Genomic DNA, 23,310 nt, shown 5'->3' with positions numbered 1-23,310 from the left:
CAAAAACTTCTGAAATTCAGGAGCTGTTTTCGCCTGTTTTGCTACTGCGTGTGAACATACCCCTCAGGCAGCAAGTGAACAGTCAGTTCTTGAACAGTCAACAATTGATGTGTTAACAGAAGGGAAAATGGGCAAGTGTAAGGATCTGAGCAAAAAGAGCCAAATTTTGATAACTAGACCACTGGATCAGAGCATCGCCAAACCGGTACGTCTTGTGGGGTGTTTCCAGTATGCAGTGGTTAGTCCCTACCAAAAGTTGTCGAACGAAGGACAACTGGTGATCCGGAAACAAGGTCAAGGGCGTTCAAAACTCATTGATGCACATAGAGACTGAAGGCTAGAATGCCTGCTCGGTTTCCACAGAACAGCTACAATAGCACAAATTGTTGAAAAAAAATTAATACTGGCTAGGATACAAAGGTGTCAGAACATGTTTGAGGCTGTGTAGAAAAAGACAATAGCCATAAACAAGTCTACTTGGTCAAAAAGTAAAAACACGCCCAGTTGGGCATTAAGAAATTCATTAGCATAAATCTAAAATAGGTCATAACTCCGTCAAAATTGATCGTCCTTCTAAATAAAAAACACTGCTGTAATCTACATTACAGCGCCGATCACATTATGTAGAAGATAGAGCACTTATAATGTGGTGACAGAGCCTCTTTAAGGAACATAACAAAGAGTGGTGACTTGGCCTAAAAATTCTCCAAATCTCAATCCGATGGAGCATCTGTGGTATTTGCTTGAAAAAAAAAAAGTCCAATCCATGGAGGTCCCACTTTCAAACTTACAAGACGAAAGGTCCTTTTTGATGGGTCAATATGGGCTTTGAAAACAAGCGCTGATCATCGAGACAGCTCGTTGATCGGCACTCATTTGCTCCTTTCACAAGGATAAAAGATTGGTTATGTATGGGGTGATCGTTACTATGATTGTTCGTCACCATGCATTTACATCATTTCAGCAGCACACCCGGTTTACACACACACACACACATTATATATATATATATATATAAAAGTAGAATATATATATATATATATATATACATATATATATATATATATATATATATATATATACATATATATATATAAACACACACACATATGCAGCAATACATTTTATCGTTCTATATGTATAACAGATTCGATCAGCCGATGAGCTAGCTCATTCATCAGCTGATCAATGCCCTGTTTATATCATTCACATTGTACGCTCATTTGCCCGATCATTGCCCCGTGTAAAAGGGCCTTTAAAGGATCTGCTGCTAACATCTTGTTGGCAGATAACCACAGGACACCATCAAAGGTCTTGTTGAGTTCATGCCTCAAAGGGTCAGAGCTGTTTTGACAGCACAAGGGTGACTGACACAATATTGGGCAGGTAGTTTTAATGTTATGGCTGATCGGTGTATACATAGTAAGGCCTCATGCACATGACCGTAGAATTCGTCCGTAGAATTTGTCCATAATTGCGGCCCCAGTCCCTTCTATTGACCACAGTCAATAAAATATATTTACGGGAAGATGGCCGTAGAAAGCCTCTGCAAAAGACATGTCCTATATTTTGCTTTTTACAGGCCGTGTTCCTATGCTTTGTATGGGAGCACGGGGTCGAAAACACGGATGGCTGTCCATGGTCGCCAGCGGCCGGAAGTGCCCCTAATCGAGGCCCGTGATTACGGGCACGGCCATGTGCATGGGGCCTAAAGCCTACATTAGGTAAAAAAAACAAAAACTATTGGCACAAAATTCAGTCTGAACAGAACAATTAACTTTCTAAAGTACTAACAAATGAGATGTAGACACTATAGTAATAACTATGATACATAAGGGGACTCACACCACTCCTAGCTTCAGGCCATACATGAAGATGGCATTAACTGCTGCATTAATGAGGTTTACAGAAACACCAGAAATAACCTGAGGCCATATTATACCCTGAATGGAAAAAAACAAAACAAAACAATTACTGAAAGCTTCAAATAATAAAAAGAATATACTGTAAAAGTCCTGATTCAGTAGAAGACAGAATTTGCAATACATATTTATTGTTGTTGCATATTCTGACATTTTGTTCATGTAATATCATCTTGTTTCCCAATTGTCTTGCATTTCAACATATAAATATTCAGTTTTTTTCTTTACACTATCAGAAGCTGTAAGGACACAGTTATGTTACATTGATTTCTATAGAAGGAGAGCTGTGCACAGTCTGGGCTCCTCCGTAGCTGGCAGAATTTTAACAAGAATGTGTCAGCATGGTTTAAAGGCTATGTACATCATTAAACCCAATTTAAATATTTTTATTTTTTTTAATGTTTTGAGGGATTTAAAAACAACTTTTAAATCTGACACAGGATCCAGATCATAATAATAACAATCACATCTAAGTTATGAATTCAGACGCGATTAGGTTTATATAATAGGACCATGGAATGGACCACTTCGTAACAGAAGTGGTCCATACCGTGTTTTTACCTTGAAAAAACAAAACATTTTTCCAGTTAACATGGAATTAATCTTCCTGAAAAGTAAAATAATATATCCCAATGCTTATCTAGTACTGATAAGGTGTTACAGTTTGCATGATAGTCCAGAGCTGTGTTCGCAAAACTGAAGGCTTCAGAGCTAAAATCTCCTAACATTTTATGCTCGCTCAACGTCTGCAGTTGTACATAACTTGCTTTGGTGATTCGCATTCTGTGAAGTTTATAATTTACACCAGGCTCTGTACATTTCTCTGATGTAGGGAAAACGAACTATCAAACTGCATTACAGGAGCTCATCTAAGGGCCTGTTCACATCAGCGTTCGCTTTCTGTTCAGGGGTTCCATCAGAGGTATCCATCGTGGAACCCCGCAACGGAAAGTCAAACGGAAACCTTAGCTTCCGTTTGCATCACCATTGATATCAATGGTGACGGAAACATTGCTAATGTGGGGTGGCACCTGTTGCTGTGGTGTTGGATTTGTTGGGGGACGTAGCCCAGAGCCAAGGAGGCTTGGCACGGTCTGATGGCATGGGTGCTTTTGGGCCCCTGGGTTGCTCCCTCTGCAGGAGCGGTGCTGCAGTGGCCGCCATGCGGTTCTGAAACCGCTAGAGTAGGGACCCACTTTAAAAGAGGTCGCCGTGAAGTGGCAAGTGAGCTTATACAGTTTGATCAAAATGTTAACAAAGAACCTCATGTTCATGTTTAGAAATGATGCCTAGCGGCTCAGATCAACGTATACACTGTGGATTGTGCGGTCCATGTCTTTTTCCTCTAAATATTTTCCTTATGTAAATGTATGTTCATAGATGTGCGGATGTTTTAAAGATGTGGTCTCAAGAAGACACCCCCTTTTTGAACCCTTGGCACCGCAGCCATTTTTATGTTATTAATTTTTCCCTTTCCGCCCTCTGAAAGCCCAAACTTTTTCATTTTCAGCGCCAAATGAAGGCTTGTTTTTTGCGTGACAAGTTGTAGTTTTCAATAGAGCCATTCAAAAAGTACTACAATATATAATATAGTGGGAAACGGCAAAAAAAAAATGCTTTGTGGGAAGGAATGAGAAAAACTGATTCCTCCATTGTTTTTGGGGTTTTGTTGTTACGGCATTAACCGTGCGATTAAAACGACCTGTTAAACTTTATTCTGTAGGTCAATACAATTACGGCGATTCCAGATTTATATATAATTTTTTTTATGATTGAAACTACTTTTACAAAAGAAAAAAAAAATTTGTTTAAAGAAAAAAATATATTTTGTGTCTGAGGCCCATATTCTATTTTTCCCTAGATAGAGCAGTGCGAATGTTTTTTTTTTCTTGTGGGGCGAGCTGTAGTTTATTGGTACCATTTTGGGGTACATACAGTATGTCTTTTTGATCACTTTTTATTCTATTTTTGGGGAAGCGACGTGACCAAAAACCAGCAATTCTGGCATTGTGAGTATCCAGTGGGTGAAAAAAAATGAGATATTTTAATAGTTCAGACTTTTTGGGACGTGGCAATACCAATTATGCTTACTTTGTTATTTGTTACATTATTTTAGGAACAAAAATTGGACAAGAGTTTTTTTTATATTTGTTATTTGTTAGCACAGTATTAAAAATTTTATTTAACTGCTTTTACTTTTTTTTTAGTTCCCCTAGGGTACCTTCATTTGGCACCCAGGCTGCCATCACAAAACTTAGCATCCCTGCGACCCCATCGCAGGGGGGGCGATGGACTGACAGGTCTGCCTCCCTTTTTCTAACGGATTAGATGCCGTGGTCACTATTGATCATGACATCTAAGTGGTTATTAGATCTCGGCCGTTGAATTGATTTGTCGGATGTAACATACAGACGACACCTCTGAGTACGGAGCGGGCTCAGCATGTGAGCAGCTTCACACTCCTTTCGTGGTTGTGAAATACAGTTACAGTCTCAAAAAAATTGCATGACCCAAAAAAACGAACCTAAAACGCCACATACCAAAACGCTGCGTATGCAGACATTTTCAAATTTAGCTATAGACTCCCTACAAATTACTGGCCGCATTCTTTTAGCCAAACTAAAAAAAAAATGAAAACAAAAACCGCTATGAAAAATGCTGCTAAATGTTGTGTGTAAAAAACTGGCCTTAGGAATGTTTTTGCTAGGTTTTGCTTCTAGGATCCATTCCTGCTTTTAGATGAACAGACAAGACTACATCTATTACTTTATTGATGCTTGACAGAGAGACACCCAATATGAAGAAAATACTAAAAGAAACAAGATCCAACTTTAGCAAAAGTGCAAATATCATAAGATTTACCTGGTTTTGTAAATATCGTGTCTGTAGCTGATAAAGGAACACTGCCTGTAATGGAAAATGAGAACCAAACTTAGCAATAACAAATCTTATAATCTGTATTTAAAAGGAACCTGTCATGTTGAACATCCAGTCTGATAACTTCCAGCATGTTATTGAACAGGAGGAGTGGAGCAGATTGATATATAGTTTAGTGGGAAAATATTCAGTATAACCTGTAATTTATTGATCTAAACCTCTGCTAATTCTGTACTTCGTGGGCGGTCCATCTCAATGATTGACAGCTACTGAATAGGACTCCTAAACCCAGAAAGAGCAGAGATTTAGAATAAAATACAAGTTCTACTAAATCTTTTCCTACAAAACTATATAGGAATTTTCTCAGCTCCTCTTGATCTATAACATGCTGCCACCAGATCAGATTGCATTTTTAATGTGACAGGTTCCCTTTAAATCAACATACATTAATTTACAAAACAATACACTTGCCATTAAAATTAGCAAAAAATTTTTAAGAAATAACGAGGTGTGTATAGGGCTGATAAAATTACTTGTAAGCCACATAGGACAATTGTTACAGAAAGGGCAACGTGTGATGAGCAAATGAATGATTCCATGAAACTCCTGAATGATTTTGTGAGTAAATAAAGTATTTGTGAAAAAGTTATCTACCAATCTCAATTTAACCCCTTAATGACCGGGCCTGAAAAAGCCCTAACGACCAGCTCCATTTTTCTGTTTTTTGCCTTTCTGCCTTTCAACAGCCATAACTTTTTTATTTTTTCATTGACCTGGCTGTATAAGGCCTTGTATAATGCGGGAGAAATAGTATTCCCCCCCCCCCCCCACCCCGCAGTTTGGGGGGTAGAAAAAGTAGGAATTAGACCTGCCGGTAATTGTATTTCCAGGAGTCCACACCATGACAGCAACACAGGAGGTTGCCATATTGACCTCTATAGGGTCAGGAAGACAGAGAGGTTAAAAGGCCCCTCCCACCACCCACTTGACAATGTTTTTCCAATTACTACACCAGGATGGATGCAACCCTATTTTATTTTTAGGGATAATAACTGACATGTTAATTGCATAAATCAGAAATTTAAATAAAGGGAGGGAATGTAAGAGTGCTGTCATGATGGACTCCTTGAAATACAATTACCGGTAGGTCTAAATCCTACTTTCCAGTACATCCATCATGACAGCACCACAGGAGCAATACCAAATTATAATGCTCAGGGCAGGACTACGGATTGGAGGACTTTCCGTCCAAAACTAAGATCCGTATCGGACAGAACGTCCAATCTAAGATGTCTGCAAAAGGTATGATAGTCCGACCAAGTGGCAACTCTGTAGATCCGGTCCATAGAGGCTTCTCTTCTTTCTGCCCCTGCCCAAGAGGAAGAGACTGCTCTTGTAGAATGAGCTTTTATGCCCAGGGGAGCACACAGTCCTTGGGAGCTGTAGGCTTCTTGAATCGTTATTTTCACCCATCTTGCTAGAGAGCTTCTTGAAGCTTTCTTTCCTTTGTTTTTCTCTCCAAATAGGACAAATACATTTTTATCTTGTCTCCAGGGGGATGTTACCTCCAGGTAATGGAGTACAGCACGTCTAACATCCAGGGAATTGTAGCCTTGTTTCTGCTGATTTTTTGAATCTGGATAAAGGGAAGGCAAAATTATTTCCTGATCCCTGAGAAAGGAAGTAACCACTTTAGGAATAAAAATGCTGTTTTTAAAGTTAAAGCTCTTATGGATATAGAGTTGATGGGCTCAAACGGATGAACACAAAGATTCGTCAAGACTACATTTAGGTCCCTATTTTTAGGGATGGTTTTACTTAAGAAACTGCCTGTGTAAATCTTTTGATCCACCTATGTTCAGCTAGGGGAGTGTTCAAAAAATTTCTCAGAGCTAAAATTTGTACTTTTAGGGTACTAGGACTAAGTCCCTTTTTGAAACCGGCTTGTAGAAAATCTAGGATTTTTGCTATATTTGGCGAAAAAGGGTCTGGTCCTGGATTTCCATGCCAGGAGCGTAATTTTTTCCAGATTTTCCATTAGATCTTTGAAGTTACCTCTTTATGGCTTAAAAGAATGGTTGAATGGTCTGAAAGCCCATGGATTTCTCAGGATTTGCCTTTCAGGATCCATGCTGATAGATTTAGAGTCTTCACTTCTTAAAAAAATAAGAGGCCCTGGGAGAGAAGGTCCCTTTTTACCAGGAGTATGATCGGGTCTTCCAATGCCAACGGTCTCCGGATTGGGAACCAGCTCCTTTTTGGCCAGTATGGAAGAATTATAATTAGGTTTGTTAATTCCTCTTGAGCCTTCATTAATACCGCCGGAATTAGTGGGAGTGGAGGAAACGCATAAGTCAGCTACATGTCCCACTGATGGGACAACGCATCTACTCCTACCGGGTTGTCCTTGAAGTTTAGGGAAGAAAAATTTATCTACCTGAGCATTCTGATTTGTGCCAAATAGATTCACTTGAGGAAGACCCCATTTCTGGGTTAGAGATTGAAAGATTTTTGTTCAAGGACTATTCTTCTGGATCTAGCTTCTTCCGGAAAGTCTGCAGATAGATTTTCTGTGCCCTTTAAGTGGACTGCTGACACGGAGAGTACATTTTCTTCTGCCCAGCTGAAAATCTAAACGGAGATAGCTTGGACATGAGCATGTCTTGTTCCCCCTTGGTGTCTTGGAAGTGTTTGTCTTGAATTATAGAGCCCAAACCTAATTTGCTGGCGTCTGTGGTGACTACCACATATGGAGAAGACCTCCATGGAACTCCTCTGTTTAGGTTGTTTAGAGACACCCACCAGAGGAGGGATTTCTTCACTGACAGGGGAATCAATATGTTTGAATTTAGGGACTCCTGTTTGTGATCCCAGTAAGATAGAATCAGATTTTGTAATTCCCGGGAGTGGAATTGACTCCACGGAATGGATTGGATATAAGAGGTCATCAATCCCAGGATCCGCATTCCCTCAAAAACGTCCTGATCTCGTTCTGTAGGTGAAGTTGTTTTCCCTGTGGTAGATAAGAACATTGAAGGGAGGAGTCCAATACTACCCCTAGAAATATTAATTAATTTTGGGGAGAAAGATTTGATTTCTCGAAGTTCAACACCCAACCCAGATGGGTCAGGTCAGGACTTGGGTTCGATGGATTCTTCGGATGGATGGGGTATCTGCCACTAGAAGAAAGTCATCTAGGTATGGGATGATAATCACATTTTGCTTCCATAGAGACACCAACATTTCGGCAATAGTCTTAGTAAACACCCTGGGGGCTGAGGAGATTCTGAAAGGGAGACAAACAAATTGGTAGTGAAGCATGGAGGTACCATACTGGATTGCAAATCTCAGATATTTTTTATATAATGAGTGGATCGGGATGTGATAATAAGCATCCTTTAGATCCATTATACACAGATGCCCCTTGATTTATTAGTGGAGTAGTAGTTCGGCTAGACTCCCTCTTGAACTTCCGATACTTTACACCTTTGTTCAAACCTTTGAGGTTGATGATCGTCGTGTAGGATCTGTTCAGGTTTTTTATCATGAACATTTTTGAATAATGGCCTTTTTACTTCGTTGAGACGTATGGGAGATATCGCCTTAATTCATATAAGTTTCTGGGTTTCGTTGATGAGGACCTGTTGAAGATCTTTGGATTGGTATGAAGTTACCTGAAATTTTTCTGGCAGTAGAGAGGAAAATTCTATTTTGTATCCCTCTTCTATAATTCGTAGCACCCAAGGATTCTGGGTTAATTTGGTCCACTCTGAATTAAAGTGTAAGAGTCTTCCCCCACACTCCTGACATCATTGTTTTGTGGGTTGGAACGAATTGTTGGACTTGGGAAGAAACCCTCTACCTCTTCCCCCTTTGGGGTAACTCCAGCGACCAGATTTCCCTTTAGCTCTATAGCTCGGTTGTGACGAAATCTCTGAAACGGAGGCCTCTTTTTTGGTTTCTCTTCTGGAAACCTCCCTTCCTTTTTATCAGATGCATTCTCCAACATATTATCAAGGAGTGGACCGAACATCAAGGATCACGAGAAAGGGATAGAACACAATTTATTTTTTTATTTTGTGTCCCCCGATCATGTCTTGAGCCACAACACTCTTCTTGTTTGCGATGGATAGGGCCCTCACCGATGATGCGTCTGCCAAGAAACCTGTCGCCATTTTAAGTAGAGGAAGAGTTTTTGGAATGTCTTCTCTAGGAGTCTTCATTATCAAATGGTTTTCTAATTGAGTTAACCATATAAAAACATTGATCTTGCTACTGATGTAGCTGCAATGTTGGTTGAGAACAAGGCGGATGAAGATTCCCACGTCTTTAGAAGATAGTCTGACTTGTGGTCCATAGGATCTTTTAGCTGTGAGGAATCTTTCTTGTGAGAATGAGGCTGAAGGTAACGGTTCTTCACCCTCTTCTAATTCCCCTACAGACAGATAAAAGCATTCCTGCGCTTAGTCTGATTCTTGAGCAGGGGGGCCCCTACTTCTGATATACTTCCATTCTAGGTCTTTTTGTCTGGAACATAGTTGGAGTCTCTTGAGGTTGGGTAAGGAAGGCCGCTAACTCTTTCACTTGGGCAGTCGTTAAGGAGTTAAAAACCAAATGATTTAACCCCTGCCTGACATTTTTTGTAAGTATACGTCATAGTAAGCAAGGGCTTCCCTCAAAATGTTGTAAACTTATGACAAATCGGAATATGGTCTCTGTGCTAAAATACACAATGATAAAGTAAAGATGGCTGCTTGGCCCTGACAGCAGGCCATCTTTACTCGACACCGAGGGAGCCATCACGCACCCCCCAGCCGGCGATCGCTAGACCTGCCAAACGCAGCTATTTGTGGCAAGAAACAAATCACTGTGAAATGGTAGCGATTGGTGCCGTCTAGTACAGCACCAAACCCTGCCATGTATTGATGGGGAGGTGGCAATATAGCCACTCCCCCGATCGCGACTAATCACAGCCATGGCGGATGTTTCAAACACCTGGCACCAGCTCTGCCTGCCTCTTTCCGGTTAGGAACGGTGAGCAGAGATGGTGCATAACTACTCTTACCCATAATGACCTATGCGGCCGCCTTTGTTGCTGGCGATCCTTCTCCAGAGCGTTCTTCTGCATCCTGTGTGTGATCACTCACTGTGTGTGAGTGAAAATCATCGTCAACTGTGCTGCTGAATTTTTTTTTATAGCAGCAGCAATAGTGATCGGTGACTACATTTTCCTGTCCCTGCCCCTCCCACCCTGCGTATGTCCTGTGGCCACTGAGCTCTGTTCAGTGCCCTTTATCACTGATTGGCATATGTGCTAATTTTTGGCGCAGGTTTAAGATTTTGGGTCTATTTTCATCAGTTGTCTTACCCAGTAAAAGGCACCATATCCTCTAGAGACTTGCAGAATAGTCCTGCTCTTGCTGACGAGAGAGAGAGGACAGGTTTCCTCTCGCATGTTACAAAGAACAGTAGCTGTGAGAGCCATCGGCAAGAGTTTCTGTACGTAGTACAGTACTATGCTGCAGATCTGAAGAGGATATGGTGCTTCTCACTGGGTAGGACAGAAGTCTTTCATTGGGAGAGGTGATACTGGAGGGTGAGATGTACTGGGGGGCAGGGGGAGTTCATACTGGGGGAGAGAGAGATTATATTGGTAGGGGAATAATACTTTGGGAGGGGATAATACTTTGGGATGGGGAGACAGATGATACTGGGAAAGATAATACTAGAGGAGTAGATACTGGGGGGATAAAACAGGGGGAGTCAGATGTTAATGGAGGGAGGGGAGAGATGATATTGGGGAGAAGATCGAGAATACTGGGGGTAGATGATAGTGTGGAAGGGGGATAATACAGGGGGAGTCATGATAATGGAGGGAGGGAAGAGATGATGCAGGGGGATAATACAGGGGGAGTCAGATGATAATGGAGGGAGGCAAATGATGATACTGGGGGGATAATAAAGGGGGAGTCAGAGGATAATGGAGGAAGGGAAGAGATGATACTGGGGGGAGAGATAATACAGAGGGAGTCAGATGATAATGGAGGGAGGGGAGATATAATACTGTAGAAGATGATGCAGGAAGGGCACAGGGGCAAAATAGTATAACTGGCGGATCAGACTATGAAGGGTTTGCTTGTAGTCTGTTATCGGGGGGATGTAAAGAAGCAGTAAATTTAAAAAAATAAAAAAATACAAAAAACATTTTCAACGTTGCTTAATTTTTAATTTTAAATGCATTGGGACAATTAAAAAACATTGATTGCTGTGTTAGACATAACCTTTAATTATATGCAGATGGGGGTTGTGCCTAAAATAATCCTACACAGGGTGTCATGCAACCAACGACTCTGCCCACCCCTTTAACCCCTTCAGGACCAAGCTCATTTTGGCCTTCAGGACCAGACCCATTTTTTCAAATCTGACATATTTCACTTTATGTGGTAATAACTCCGGAACGCTTTTACCTATCAAAGCGATTCTGAGATTGTTTTCTCGTGACACATTGGACTTTATGATAGTGGAAAAATGTGGTCGATAAATTCAATATTTACCAGTGAAAAACACCAAAATTTGGTGAAAAATTGCAAAAATTAGCATTTTTATAAATGTAAATGTATCTGCTTGTAAGTCAGGCAGTTATACCACACAAAATTGTTGCTAATTAACATCCCCCATATGTCTACTTTAGATTGGCATCGTTTTTTGAACGTCCTTTTATTTTTCTAGGACGTTACAAGGCTTAGAACTTTAGCAGCAATTTCTCACATTTTCAAGAAAATTTCAAAAGGCTATTTTTACAGGGGCCAGTTCAGTTGTGAAGCGGCTTTTAGGGCCTTATATATTAGAAACCGCCAAAAAGTCACCCCATTTTAAAATCTTCACCCCTCAAAGTATTCAAAACAGCATTTAGAAAGTTTCTTAACCCTTTAAACGTTTCACAGGAATTAAAGCAACGTAGAGGTGAAATATTCAAATTTCATTTTTTTTTGCAGAAATTCATTTTTATTCTATTTTTTTTGTAACACAGAAGTATTTACCAGAGAAACGCAACTCAATATTTATTGCCCAGATTCTGCAGGTTTTAGAAATATCCCACATGTGGCCCTAGTGTGGTAATGGACTGAAGCACCGGCCTCAGAAGCAAAGGAGCACCCAGTGGATTTTGGGCCTCCTTTTTATTACAAAATATTTTAGGCACCATGTCAGATTTCAAGGGCTCTTTCGGTGCCAAAACAGTGGAAATCCACCAAAAGTGACCCCATTTTGGAAACTACACCCCTTGAGGAAATTATCTAGGGGTATAGTGAGCATTTTGACCCCGCAGGTTTTTTGCAGAAATTATTGGAAGTAGGCCGTGAAAATAAAAATCGTCATTCTTTCAAAGATTATGTAGGTTTAGCTAATTTTTTCTAATTTCCACGAGGACTAAAGGAGAAAAAGCACCACAACATTTGTAAAGCAATTTCTCCCGAGTAAAACAATACCCCACATGTGGTTATAAACGGATGTTTGGACACACGGCGGAGCTTAGAAGGGAAAGAGCGCCATTTGGCTTTTGGAGCTCAAATTTAGCAGGAATGGTTTGCGGAGGCAATGTCGCATTTGCAAAGCCCCTGAGGTACCAAAACAGTGAAAACGCCAAAAAAGTGACTCCATTGAGAAAACTACACCCCTTGAGGAATCCATCTAGGGGTGTAGTGAGCATTTTGCCCCCACAGGTGTTTCATAGATTTTATTAGAATTGGGCAGTGAAAATAAAAAAAATCCTTTTTCTTCAATAAGACGTAGCTTTAGCTCCAAATTTTTAATTTTCTCAACAAATAAAGGAAAAAAAGAACCCCAACGCTTGTAAAGCAACTTCTGTGGAGTACGGCAATACCCCACACGTGGTCGTAAAATGCTGTTTGGGCACACGGCAGGGCTCAGAAGGGAAGGAGCGCCATTTGCTTTTGGTGTACAGATTTTGCTGCATTTGGTTTCTGGTCGCTATGTTGCATTTGCAAAGTCCCTGTGGGACCAAAACAGTGGATCCCCCCCAGAAGTGACCCCATTTTGGAAACAACACCCTCAAGGTATTCACCTAGGGGTGTAGTGAGCATGTTAACCCCACAGGTGTTTTGCAGAAATTTGTGTGCACACGATGTGGGAGAATGAAAATGGGAATTTTTCCTTAGATACGCCAATATGTGGTGCCCGGCTTGTGCCACCATAACAAGACAGCTCTCAATTATTATGCGGTGTTTCCCTGTTTTAGAAACACCCTACATGTGGCCCTAATCTTTTGCCTGGACATTCGACAGGGCTCAGGAGTGAAAGAGTACCGTGTAAAATTGAGGCCTAATTTGGCGACTTATAAAGTATTGGTTCACAATTGCAGAGGCTTTGATGTGAAATAATAAAAGAAACCCCTGAGAAGTGACCCCATTTTGGAAACTGCACCCCTCAAGGCATTTATTAAGAGGTGTAGTGAGCATTTTCACCCCACGTGTCTTTTCCATAAATGATTGCGCTGCGGAAGGTACAAATTAAAATGTTTCCCTAGATATGCCAATTCAGTGTCAAATATGTCATGCCCAGCTTGTGCCACTTTTTTTTTTATACACACCGTTCACCGTACGTTATAAACTACATGTTACCTTTATTCTGAGGGTCAGTACGATTCCGGCGATACCAAATTTATAGAACTTTTTTATAACTTTTTGCACAATAAAATTACTTTTGGAAAGAGAATGTATTTTTTCTGTCGCCAAGTTGTGAGAGCCATAACTTTTACATTTTTTCATCGATGGAGCTGTGTGAGGGCTTGTTTTTTTGCGAGACGAGGTATAGATTTTATCGCTACCATTTTTGGATACATGCGACTTTTTGATCACTTTTTATTTCAATTTTTGGAAGACAGTGACCAAAAAAACAGTAATTATGGCAGTGTTTTTGAGGTTTTTTTTTTACGGAGTTCACTGCGCTGGATAAATAACATAATATTTTTATAGTTCAGGTCGTTACGGTCGCTGCGATACCAAATATGTATGGCTTTATTATTTTTTTTCAATAATAAATGACTTATAAGGGAAAAAGGGCGATTGTGTTTTGTGTTATTATTTGAAACTTTTATTGTATGTTTTCCAACTTTTATTTTTACTTTTTTTACACTTTTTTTTACACTTTTCTTTAGTCCCCACTAGGGGACTTGAATGTCCAACTGTTTGTTTGATGTTCTAATACATTGCACTACCTATGTAGTGCAATGTATTGGAACTGTCAGTTGTTCACTGACAGCAAGCCGATCAGGCTCCGCCTCTGGGCGGGGCCTAATCAGCTTACGTAATGGCAGACAGGAGTCCATTGTTAGGGCTCCTGTTGCCATGGTAGCAGTCGCCAGCCTTGCCATCGCATGGCAAGGCTGCCGATTTTCTACAAACCTCTAGGATGCAGCGATCACAATGGATCGCTGCATCGAAGGGGTTAATGCCAGGAATCGGAGCTAGCTCCGGTTCCTGGCGATAGATCGGGGTGTCCGCTGTAACATACAGCGGACACCCACTGCTGATGACGCCGGCTCAGCTTCTGAGCCGGAAGCTGAGCCGGCGCCATCTTGCCGATGTTACCGGAAGCTTCCTGGGCTCCGCCGACGACGGGGCATAGGAGGATTCCGTTACAGGCTGATCGGGAGGTAAGCATTAGCCCTCCGATCGCCTTTGCAGCCACCGGCAACCCAGCGATCACGTTGCTGGGGTGCCGGTGGCTATAAACTCCTCACATGCTGCGATCTCTATTGAACGCAGCATGTGAGGGGTTAATCGGTCGGATCGGAGGCTAGCTCCGGTCCTGGCCGATACCTTAGGGTGCCAGCTGTAACATACAGCTGTCACCCGGTGGTGATGTCGCTGGCTCAGCTCCTGAACCAGCTTCATCTCCATGACGTACATTTACGTGAAAAGGCGGTAAGCCACCGATTTTAATGACGTTTATATACGTGATCCGGCGGGAAGGGGTTAATAAAAACATCCCAAAGGGTCTATTCAGCAGAGGAGGCATACGTCCTCCTGGCCTCTGACACTGATGCAGCTAGCGAGGGAGAAAATAAATATGCCCCATTCCTCTTGTCCTTCTCATCAGACAGTGGAGGAATCCCCCCCCCCCCCCGCTCAGATAACTGATGCCATGTGGAGCACACCCCCTGAGAATGATGGGCCTCAGATTCCGGATTTCATAGGCAGATCAGAATTAACTTTTTGAAGGTGTTATTTTTATGAGGATATTGTACATTTAATGGTGGCCAAGACAACTTATACACCCTGGATTTTTTAGCCCAAAACCCCACTGGGCTAGGGAAGAAGCCAGAGATTAGGCAATACTGAAGTGCGGATATTTTATACTACACCCCAATTTACTGAATGGCAATGACCTGGACACATTTTGAAACAATTCAGACATTTTCGCATTATAATGATAATGCACAGTGCCCACCGTGTGATGACACCACATATGATGGCCTATTCAAAATCAGGCCAGTCATTGATGATTTCTGCACCAAATTTCAACAAGCTTACACGAAAAGATCATTTCAATAGACTTCCATGTCTATTTTAAAGGGAGGCTAAAGTTTTGCCAATACCTTCCCAGGAAGAGGACGAAGTATGGATTAAAATGTTCAAGCTGTGCGAAAGTACCTCGGGGTACACCCACAGACTTAAGGTTTACAAAGGGAAAGACTCCATAATTGAACCTTTAGAATGCTCCCCCGTCCTGGGAGTTAGTGGAAAATAGTTTGGGATTTGGTACATCTACTACTGGACCACAGTTATCACCTTTATGTGGATAACTTCTATACTAGCATCCCACTATTTAACTGCCTTTCCACGAAAAGAACTGCAGCATGTGGCACTTTGCGCAAAAACAAGAGAGGCTAAAACTGATTGGGCAACCACTAAAAAAGGGGCGAAAGCAGGGCACTAAACAACGAGAACATGTTGTTGGTCAAGTATAAGGACAAGAGTGATGTCCGCATGTTCCTTATGTTAACCACAATACATGGTAATGGCAGCACCCATCTTTATCCAAGGTACCACTACAATGACCCCAAGCCATACTGTATCCTGGGCTATAATAAGTATATGGGAGGGAATGATCCCTCTGATCAAGTACTGAAGCAATACAGTACCATGCGGAAAACAAAGGTGTGGTACAAATAGCTGGACGTTGACATTGTACAGCTGGCATTGTATTACGCTTACGTGCTATCCTGATGTGCAGGCCAGAATGGGACATTCCTTCAGTTTCAAGGGGTGGTTATCAAGGCCCTTGTATTTGGGAACCAGGAAGTGGAGGGCCCCAGTACCTCTAGAAGTGATGGTCCATGTATTGTACCAGGGCAATACTTTCCCAGTGAAATCCTGTCATGCCCATGACCCCGGGCCGCCAAGTTTGCTTACCTCCGGACGGCCAAAGCCATGGATCAGTGAGCGCTGGTCCCCGTCTCCTCCTCAGGAGACACCAGCGCTCACTTCCGCTTCGCTCTGTGTCCCGTAGGGAGCGCGTGCACGCTCTTAAAGGGCCAGCACGCACACCTGAATTAAAGACCAAATTAGCCCATGAGCACCCTGGACTGTAAGAAGGGCTCTGCCCCTTCCTGCATTGCCTGAGCGTTGTTGTCGTTACCCTAGTTTGTCTCTGCAAATGGTCTCCTAAGTGTCTTCCAGTTCCCAGTGTTTTCCGTTCCTGATACCTGAAACCTGTATCCCGTGTTATCCTGGTCCAAGTGCCGTACTGAGTTGGAGTCGTGCTGCGCTGTGTACCACGCCTGTCCTGCTACACCACGCTTGGTGCCTGCCTGCTGGCTAGTCCCATCCGGTCCTGTCTTGCTACTGTCTGAAGTTACCACAGGTACACCTATACGAACTATAGACATTCACCTGTGTCCTGTAGGCCAGCCGCCATACCGTTAAGGCGGTACGGCCCAGTGGGTCCACGCACCCTACGTGACAAATCCCTTACACTGATAAGACGGGAGGACCCAAAAAAGGGGAAAAGCGTGTTACAAAAGGGGAGAAGAAACACCATTGATGAGTGCCACACCTGCCCTGACAAACCTGAACTGTACATAAAGGATTGCTTCAAAGTATATCACACCTCTATGGATTATTCATTAATTTACCCCATTATTATTCCAAAGCATCATGGCACCCACAAACCAATCCAGCAAAATCCTTGCTCCAAATGCCAAATTGTGGTCCTTTACTCTGAGCCCTGCTGTGTGCCAAAACAGTAGTTTACGCATATAATTATGGCACTGCCGTACCCAGCAAGATTCCTTTAACAATTTATGGGTGTGTGTCTCTAGTGGCACAACATGATGGACACTAAAATATCATGTCTGTGGAAAATCTATTTTTACTTTCTAAATCCCACTGCGCATTAATTTCTGCAAAACACCTGTGGGTGTAAATTTTCACTACACCCCTTGATACATTCTTTTAGGGATTTTATTTCTTAAATAGTGTCGCTTCTGGGGAGTTTCCATTGTTTTGGACTCCCATGGCCTTTGTAAATGTGACTTGGCATCTGCAAAACATTCCAGCAAAATTTAAGCTCCAAATGGCGCGCTTTCCCTTCTTAGCCCTATTGTGTGTCCGAACAGCAGTCCACTACCACATATGGTGTATTGCCATTCTCTGGAGATATTGCGTTACGAATGTTGTTTTTTCTCCTTTAGTCCTTGTGGACATGAAAAAAATGTAGCTAATCTAAATTTTATTTGAAAAAAACTTAGATTTTCATTTTCACAGCCTAATTCCAATAATTTCTGCAAAAAACCTGTGGGATCAAAATGCTCACTATTCCCCTAGATAAAATCCTTGAGGAGTGTAGCTTCTAAAATGGGGTCACTTTGGGGGGTATCCACTGTTTTGGCCCCTCAGGGACTTTACAAATGCGACATGGCCTCTGTAAACCATTCCAGCAAAATTGAAGCTCCAAAGGGTAAATAGCGCCCCTTCCCTTCTGAGCCCTGCTGTGTGTCCAAACAGTCGTTTATGACCACATATGGGGTATTACTGTAATTGGGAGAAATTGCTTTACAAATGTAGAGGTGTTCTTTCTCCTTTATTCCTTGTGGTAATAAAAAAATTCTAAGTTTTTCATTTTTACGGCCGAATTCAAATAAATTCTATGAAACACCTGTGGGGTCAAAATGCTCACTACACCCCTAGATGAATTTCCTTTAAGGGTTTAGTTTCCAAGATAGGGTCTTTTTTGGGGTGTTTCCTTTGTTTTGGCACCACAAGACCTCTTCAAATCGGACATGGTATAGGTAATAGCATTCCAAAGTTGTTACCACATAAAGTGACATATCAGATTTGAAAAATGATTCTGTCAGAAAAGGTCAAAACTGGCTGCAGCGGGAAGGGGTTAATAAGGGTGTGTTTGCATTTTTAGAATTTGAACTGTAAGGATAAAACTTGTACTTTTTTCAACAATGTCATTGAATATTTAAATAATTTGCTTAACAAAGATAATATACTGTAGAATGTTATTTGTGTAAATTCAGTGACAGATTGTCTACAATACAAATACCTTCCCTGCTCATTTCCTTGCTTCAATAATGCAATAAAAGTGACAAATGGAAGGTAGTTATTTTTTCATAATACACAAAAAAAACAAAAACTTACAGGTAGAGCAGGCATAAATATCGTCACATATGTCTGGGTTAACCTAGAACAAAAATATAAAGAAAATCCTGCATTATAAAACTGGAAACTTATTAATGAACTTAGATCAAAGACAAAATGTTACAAAGGTTATTCATGTAACCATGTGAAAGTTGATAGATAAATAATCTCTGACATTCTTCTAAAAATTAACTTTAATAGCTTCAGCCACATAAACAGATTTCGAATAAGTTATGTAGAGTTAATACAAAATACTGTTATTTACGGTTATTTTTTATCTAGGCTTTATGCGGCAACTAGTCAGAATTCAAATATCACATAAGACTTCATTCTAAACTGTATTTAATGCAAATGAAAATTTTTCCTACTATAAGGGTATATTTACACGTTGCAGTCAAACCAGGGTTTATTACCATGATTACCGTAAAAATAAGGCAAATTATTTTGTTGTAATCGCGGCAATAACCCACGGTTTGACCCATAAGGCTTGGATATAGAGTAACCTAAGATGTTATTTTTCTTAAGTAGACACATAAAACAGTATTCCCTTGATATATATAATGTGACAGTAGACCAACGCTCACCTGGCAACTTCTGGGTTCTGTCTACATAGGAGCAGCACTTGTTCTGTGTTGATGAATATGGCCCAGCATGGGAAACAACATATCAATAAGATAAGAATCCCTCTCTGTAGAATTGTCCCCACGCTCTTCAAGTTATTTCCTCCATAGGTCTATGTGTTAACGGGAAGTAAAAAACCACAATGATGTTCACTATGAACAGGATGGAAAGAATGGAATATTTTCATGCTGCACAAAACCATACCATATATTTTTGTGTCTTTTCATATATTTGTGTTTTTGTTTTTTTCCCTCTTTTATTTGCACAGTATCTGTACCAATTTCTTACCAATATTTGTGGAGTATTTGTAGATTAAAATAAAAATCAATTAGGTGTAAATATTTTACACCTAATTGATACCTCCAGTTTACAGTTATTTTGGCTAATATTTTATGGATTTACATTGCCTCATATATTTTCATTAGCAAAGTTATTCAAGCAGAAAGCAGGTGCAATTCAGAACTAGAATAGGACAGGCCCAGATATATCAAATTCCCCCTGTAACCAATAAAGCTCCTCAAAAGGGTGTTGCCACAACATAAAAAAATTGCATATGCATAGCAGCCCATTCAACTTTTCAGGCCTGCCACTCAGTTCCTAGACAGCACCTAGTAAAAAAGGATACCATGTCATGAAAAAGCAGAAGAGGCAACAGACACCCACTGATCAGACATTGATGGCATATCCGATGAATATAAAATAAATGGCTGTGGTGGCACGGGTTACAGATTCTCAAAAAGAACTCTGTAGCCTTGTTGATAAGCTGAAGAAATTAAATTTGTCATGGCTTACCATGTAATGAATAGATAAAATGGGCCTGTCAGAGAGTGAGCTGAAGAGCGGCTCTGATTCTGGCTCGTAGAGCGGGGAACCTCCTATATGATGTTCAGAAGCCCAAATAGAGCATATGGATAAAGGGTTGTCTTTATGAGACAATCCCAGAAAAGACTGCAGATCCTTCTAACAAATTATTTAATGGTCTACCAAATCAATTGAAATAGAACAAAAAGTTTTTCCCATTAAAATTACAACAATTTGTATTATGACGTTGATTTTTTAACGGGTTGCCGACACTTGATGTCTATGCTCGTCATGAACGGCTTGACGTTGCTACATCATGACAAGTATAGACATCATGGTGATTGTGCAGGCACAGCAAGGGTGCACGTGTGATCAGGTGCGGGGTACCGGCTGTAATACACAGTTGCAGCCCCGCCCTAACGCAGAGATAAGAGAATCCTCTCATCACCGCCATTAATCCTTTGAATGCCGCAATCAAAGCTGATCAGAGCATTCAAAGGGAAAATGAGAAGGTGGTGACCTCCATTTGATCACGTCACAGGGAATCCCTGTGACAAGATCGAAGGACATATCTTATATAGACATACAGCCCAGGCTCTATTGAAGGACGCCAGGGATGTATGGCAATATTTCCTGTTAGGGCATACTTTGGTATACCCTAACAACTGCCTGTGTACTATCAGTACACAGGCTAATGTACGGTCATATAAATATATAAAAAAAACAGTCTCATACAGGTACGTCGAACAAAAAATAAAAAAGTTCTGAGCGTTGGGATGCAAAGAGGAAAAACAATCTAAAAATTGTTTTCTCCTCAAGTCCAAAATAGCCCGTGTACTTAAGGGGTTAAGCCAAATAAAAACCTTAGTGTATATTATACAGTACATTACATGCTCATCCATATTTTTAAATTTAAAACGTTATCAATTTAAATATAGTATATCATCGTGCTGCTGCAAAGTATATTCGCTAAAGCATTTTTTTTATGTAGAATTGACTACAAATGAGCATTTGCTTCTGTTTCAGCTGGCATTTTTTTCACTACTGGGAAGTGATTGAAGGGGCATAAGTTATGTTATTAAAAATGTTACAGGTTTCCAAAGATTCAAAAGGCTCATGCATAACATGTAAACATGGTTCGTCTATGCCTGTGGAGCGTGGAGTCCCTATGGGTCCGTATCACAGACCCATAGGCACTATGTGATGGCGCACTTTCCAATTTTTTTTCTCACAGACCCATACAGAATCTGTGAGAAAAAAAAACAAACTCTGTAAAAGCTGAGACGCACTTAAAGGAGTTTTCCCATCTTGGACATTTGACATATCCACAGAATATGTCATAAATGTCGGATAGAAACGGGTCCTATCTTTAGAACGGGGCTCCCTGAACCCCATTCTACCTTGCTCAGGTCCCGCTGATTCACAGGCACTTCCTGATGAGGTAAGATGTGAATGGGAGTTACGAAAACACCATAGCACTTCGAGCTATGCTGTTTCTGGAACTCTGAAGCTATGTAAACAGCTTGGTTTGCTGTGCTACGCTATTTCCTTAACTACTATTCACTTCTATGGGAATTACAGAAACAGAGTAGCTACCGTAACCTCCAGCCACCTCATCAGGAAGCGGCCTGGAAGCAGCGGGAGCAGAGCAAGGAAGGACGGGGTTCAGGGGGCCCCGTTCTAGAGATAGGTGCAGGGTTTTAGATGTGGGACCCGCATCTATTGGAATTTATGGCATAACCCATGGGTATGCCATAAATGTCCAAGGATACAAACTTCACTATTGAGGCAAGATGAATGCATGTAGGAATGCCATGTACTCAGAATCATATGATTTTGTTAGTGGCATCACTAAAATACAACTACCATTTTCTGTGTATTTTTCAACCCCTCAAGGACCAGGCTTCTTTGGGCTTTTTTTTTTTTTTTTAATGTGAACAAGAATATTTCTGTTCCAAGCCAGCAAGCAAAGATCGTGAAATGATAGGGAATTCAAATCAAATGGAAAGTTGTAAATCTTCTCAATATATAATACAAATATATAAATATGTAGAATTTGATGAGAACAGAGTTACCCTAGGAATATAATTTGTGTATTTTTTTACTTTACAAAATGAAAATATCAAATAAAATTACATGTTTTTTTGGTCTGTCTACAAACATAAAAAGCAGATTGATAAATTACAGGCTCCTTACCTGGGCCTCATTCACACGACCACATTGGTTTTGAGGTCCGAAAAACCAAGGGTCTGTTGCATCCGTGTTTCATCAGGATTCACATATCTACAACAGTTTCACCAGTGGTGTGAACCCGCAAATCTGACATATCCTGAGTTTTTTCCGCGACCCCATGAAAACCATGGTCGTGTGCATGGGACCATAGAAATTAATGGGTCCGCAATTTATCTAAAAAATGTGGATAAATTGCGGGCGCAAATGCATGGTCGTGTGCATGAGGCCTTATTCTGTTGTTAGTCTATATTTTGCCTATTTACCTTCTATTTACTAATAGAACCAAAATGGAAAAACTTTGCTTTATAGGCCTTGGAGATTCCAAATTATAGGATCAAATTGTCCAGGGACATTACAATTAAAACAAATATATTGTACAAATAATTGTGCTGATAGATGACCCCCCAACTCCTGCTAAAAATAATAATAATACTGTACTGGTAAATACAAGCAATTACTATATTTTAATAATAAGTAGAGGCTTGAGTACAGGTTTCGGACATCACATGCGATTTATAGTACTGCTGTGTTCTTATGTGACAGAAAGGCCTTTGGGACCCCATTTAGTATCAGGGCCAAGATGTGACTGCACCCTCTTCACACTCTATATCTACACCACTGCTAAAGATCTGTCAAACATACCTGAGACATGAGGGTATCGCAAACAGAGGCTAAACCAATGCCAACAGAAATACCGGTTACATTTATAACCTGTTGGTAGATAATACAGCTAGTTAAACATAATGGCATAGTAATGTTCTATATTATTTTAATGAATATAAGCAATACAATTCTAAAAAGAATAGGGCTGATATTAGCAATATCAAAATGTGTGGAAATCAAATTTAGAATAAAGGCCAATCCAACAATTTAGGGGAAAAAATAAGTAAATGCAAACAAAATACATAAGTTATTAGAATTGATGTGAATGTTCCCGTAGATGCACAATATGATCTCACGTTCCGAACCTTATGCTGCCGGAGGATAGTGAGACGGTGCGCTGGCCATACAAGGACCAATCTTACAGGAAGATCGGTGCCAACTCTTGTAGTAAACCAGCTCATTTACATATTGCACACGCACCCTGTAAAACTGTCTTTTTTTTTTTTAATTACTTGTATTTAAAATCATTTTTTATTTTTGTGGTGGCCAACTTTTTTTTTCAATTAAAACAGCGATAAATTCCC

The 23,310-nt window shown here is 40.7% G+C and overlaps 1 protein-coding gene across 1 annotated transcript in view; it reads right to left on the bottom strand.

The window, feature by feature from the left end:
- LOC142742806 (multidrug and toxin extrusion protein 2-like) overlaps positions 1-23,310 on the bottom strand; it is a 104,588-nt gene that overhangs the window by 51,025 nt on the left and 30,253 nt on the right. Inside the window, exons 3-7 of the mRNA XM_075852928.1 lie at positions 22,766-22,834; positions 19,054-19,202; positions 18,470-18,512; positions 4,785-4,829; positions 1,846-1,943 (exon numbers count right to left, since the gene is read on the bottom strand). Of these exons, the coding sequence (XP_075709043.1) occupies positions 1,846-1,943; positions 4,785-4,829; positions 18,470-18,512; positions 19,054-19,202; positions 22,766-22,834 (404 nt within the window). The remainder of the gene's footprint in view (positions 1-1,845; positions 1,944-4,784; positions 4,830-18,469; positions 18,513-19,053; positions 19,203-22,765; positions 22,835-23,310) is intronic.

This window comes from Rhinoderma darwinii, chromosome 2 (genome assembly GCF_050947455.1).
Source record: "Rhinoderma darwinii isolate aRhiDar2 chromosome 2, aRhiDar2.hap1, whole genome shotgun sequence".
Taxonomy (NCBI): domain Eukaryota; kingdom Metazoa; phylum Chordata; class Amphibia; order Anura; family Rhinodermatidae; genus Rhinoderma; species Rhinoderma darwinii.
This window is presented reverse-complemented; position numbering and strand designations above follow the sequence as displayed.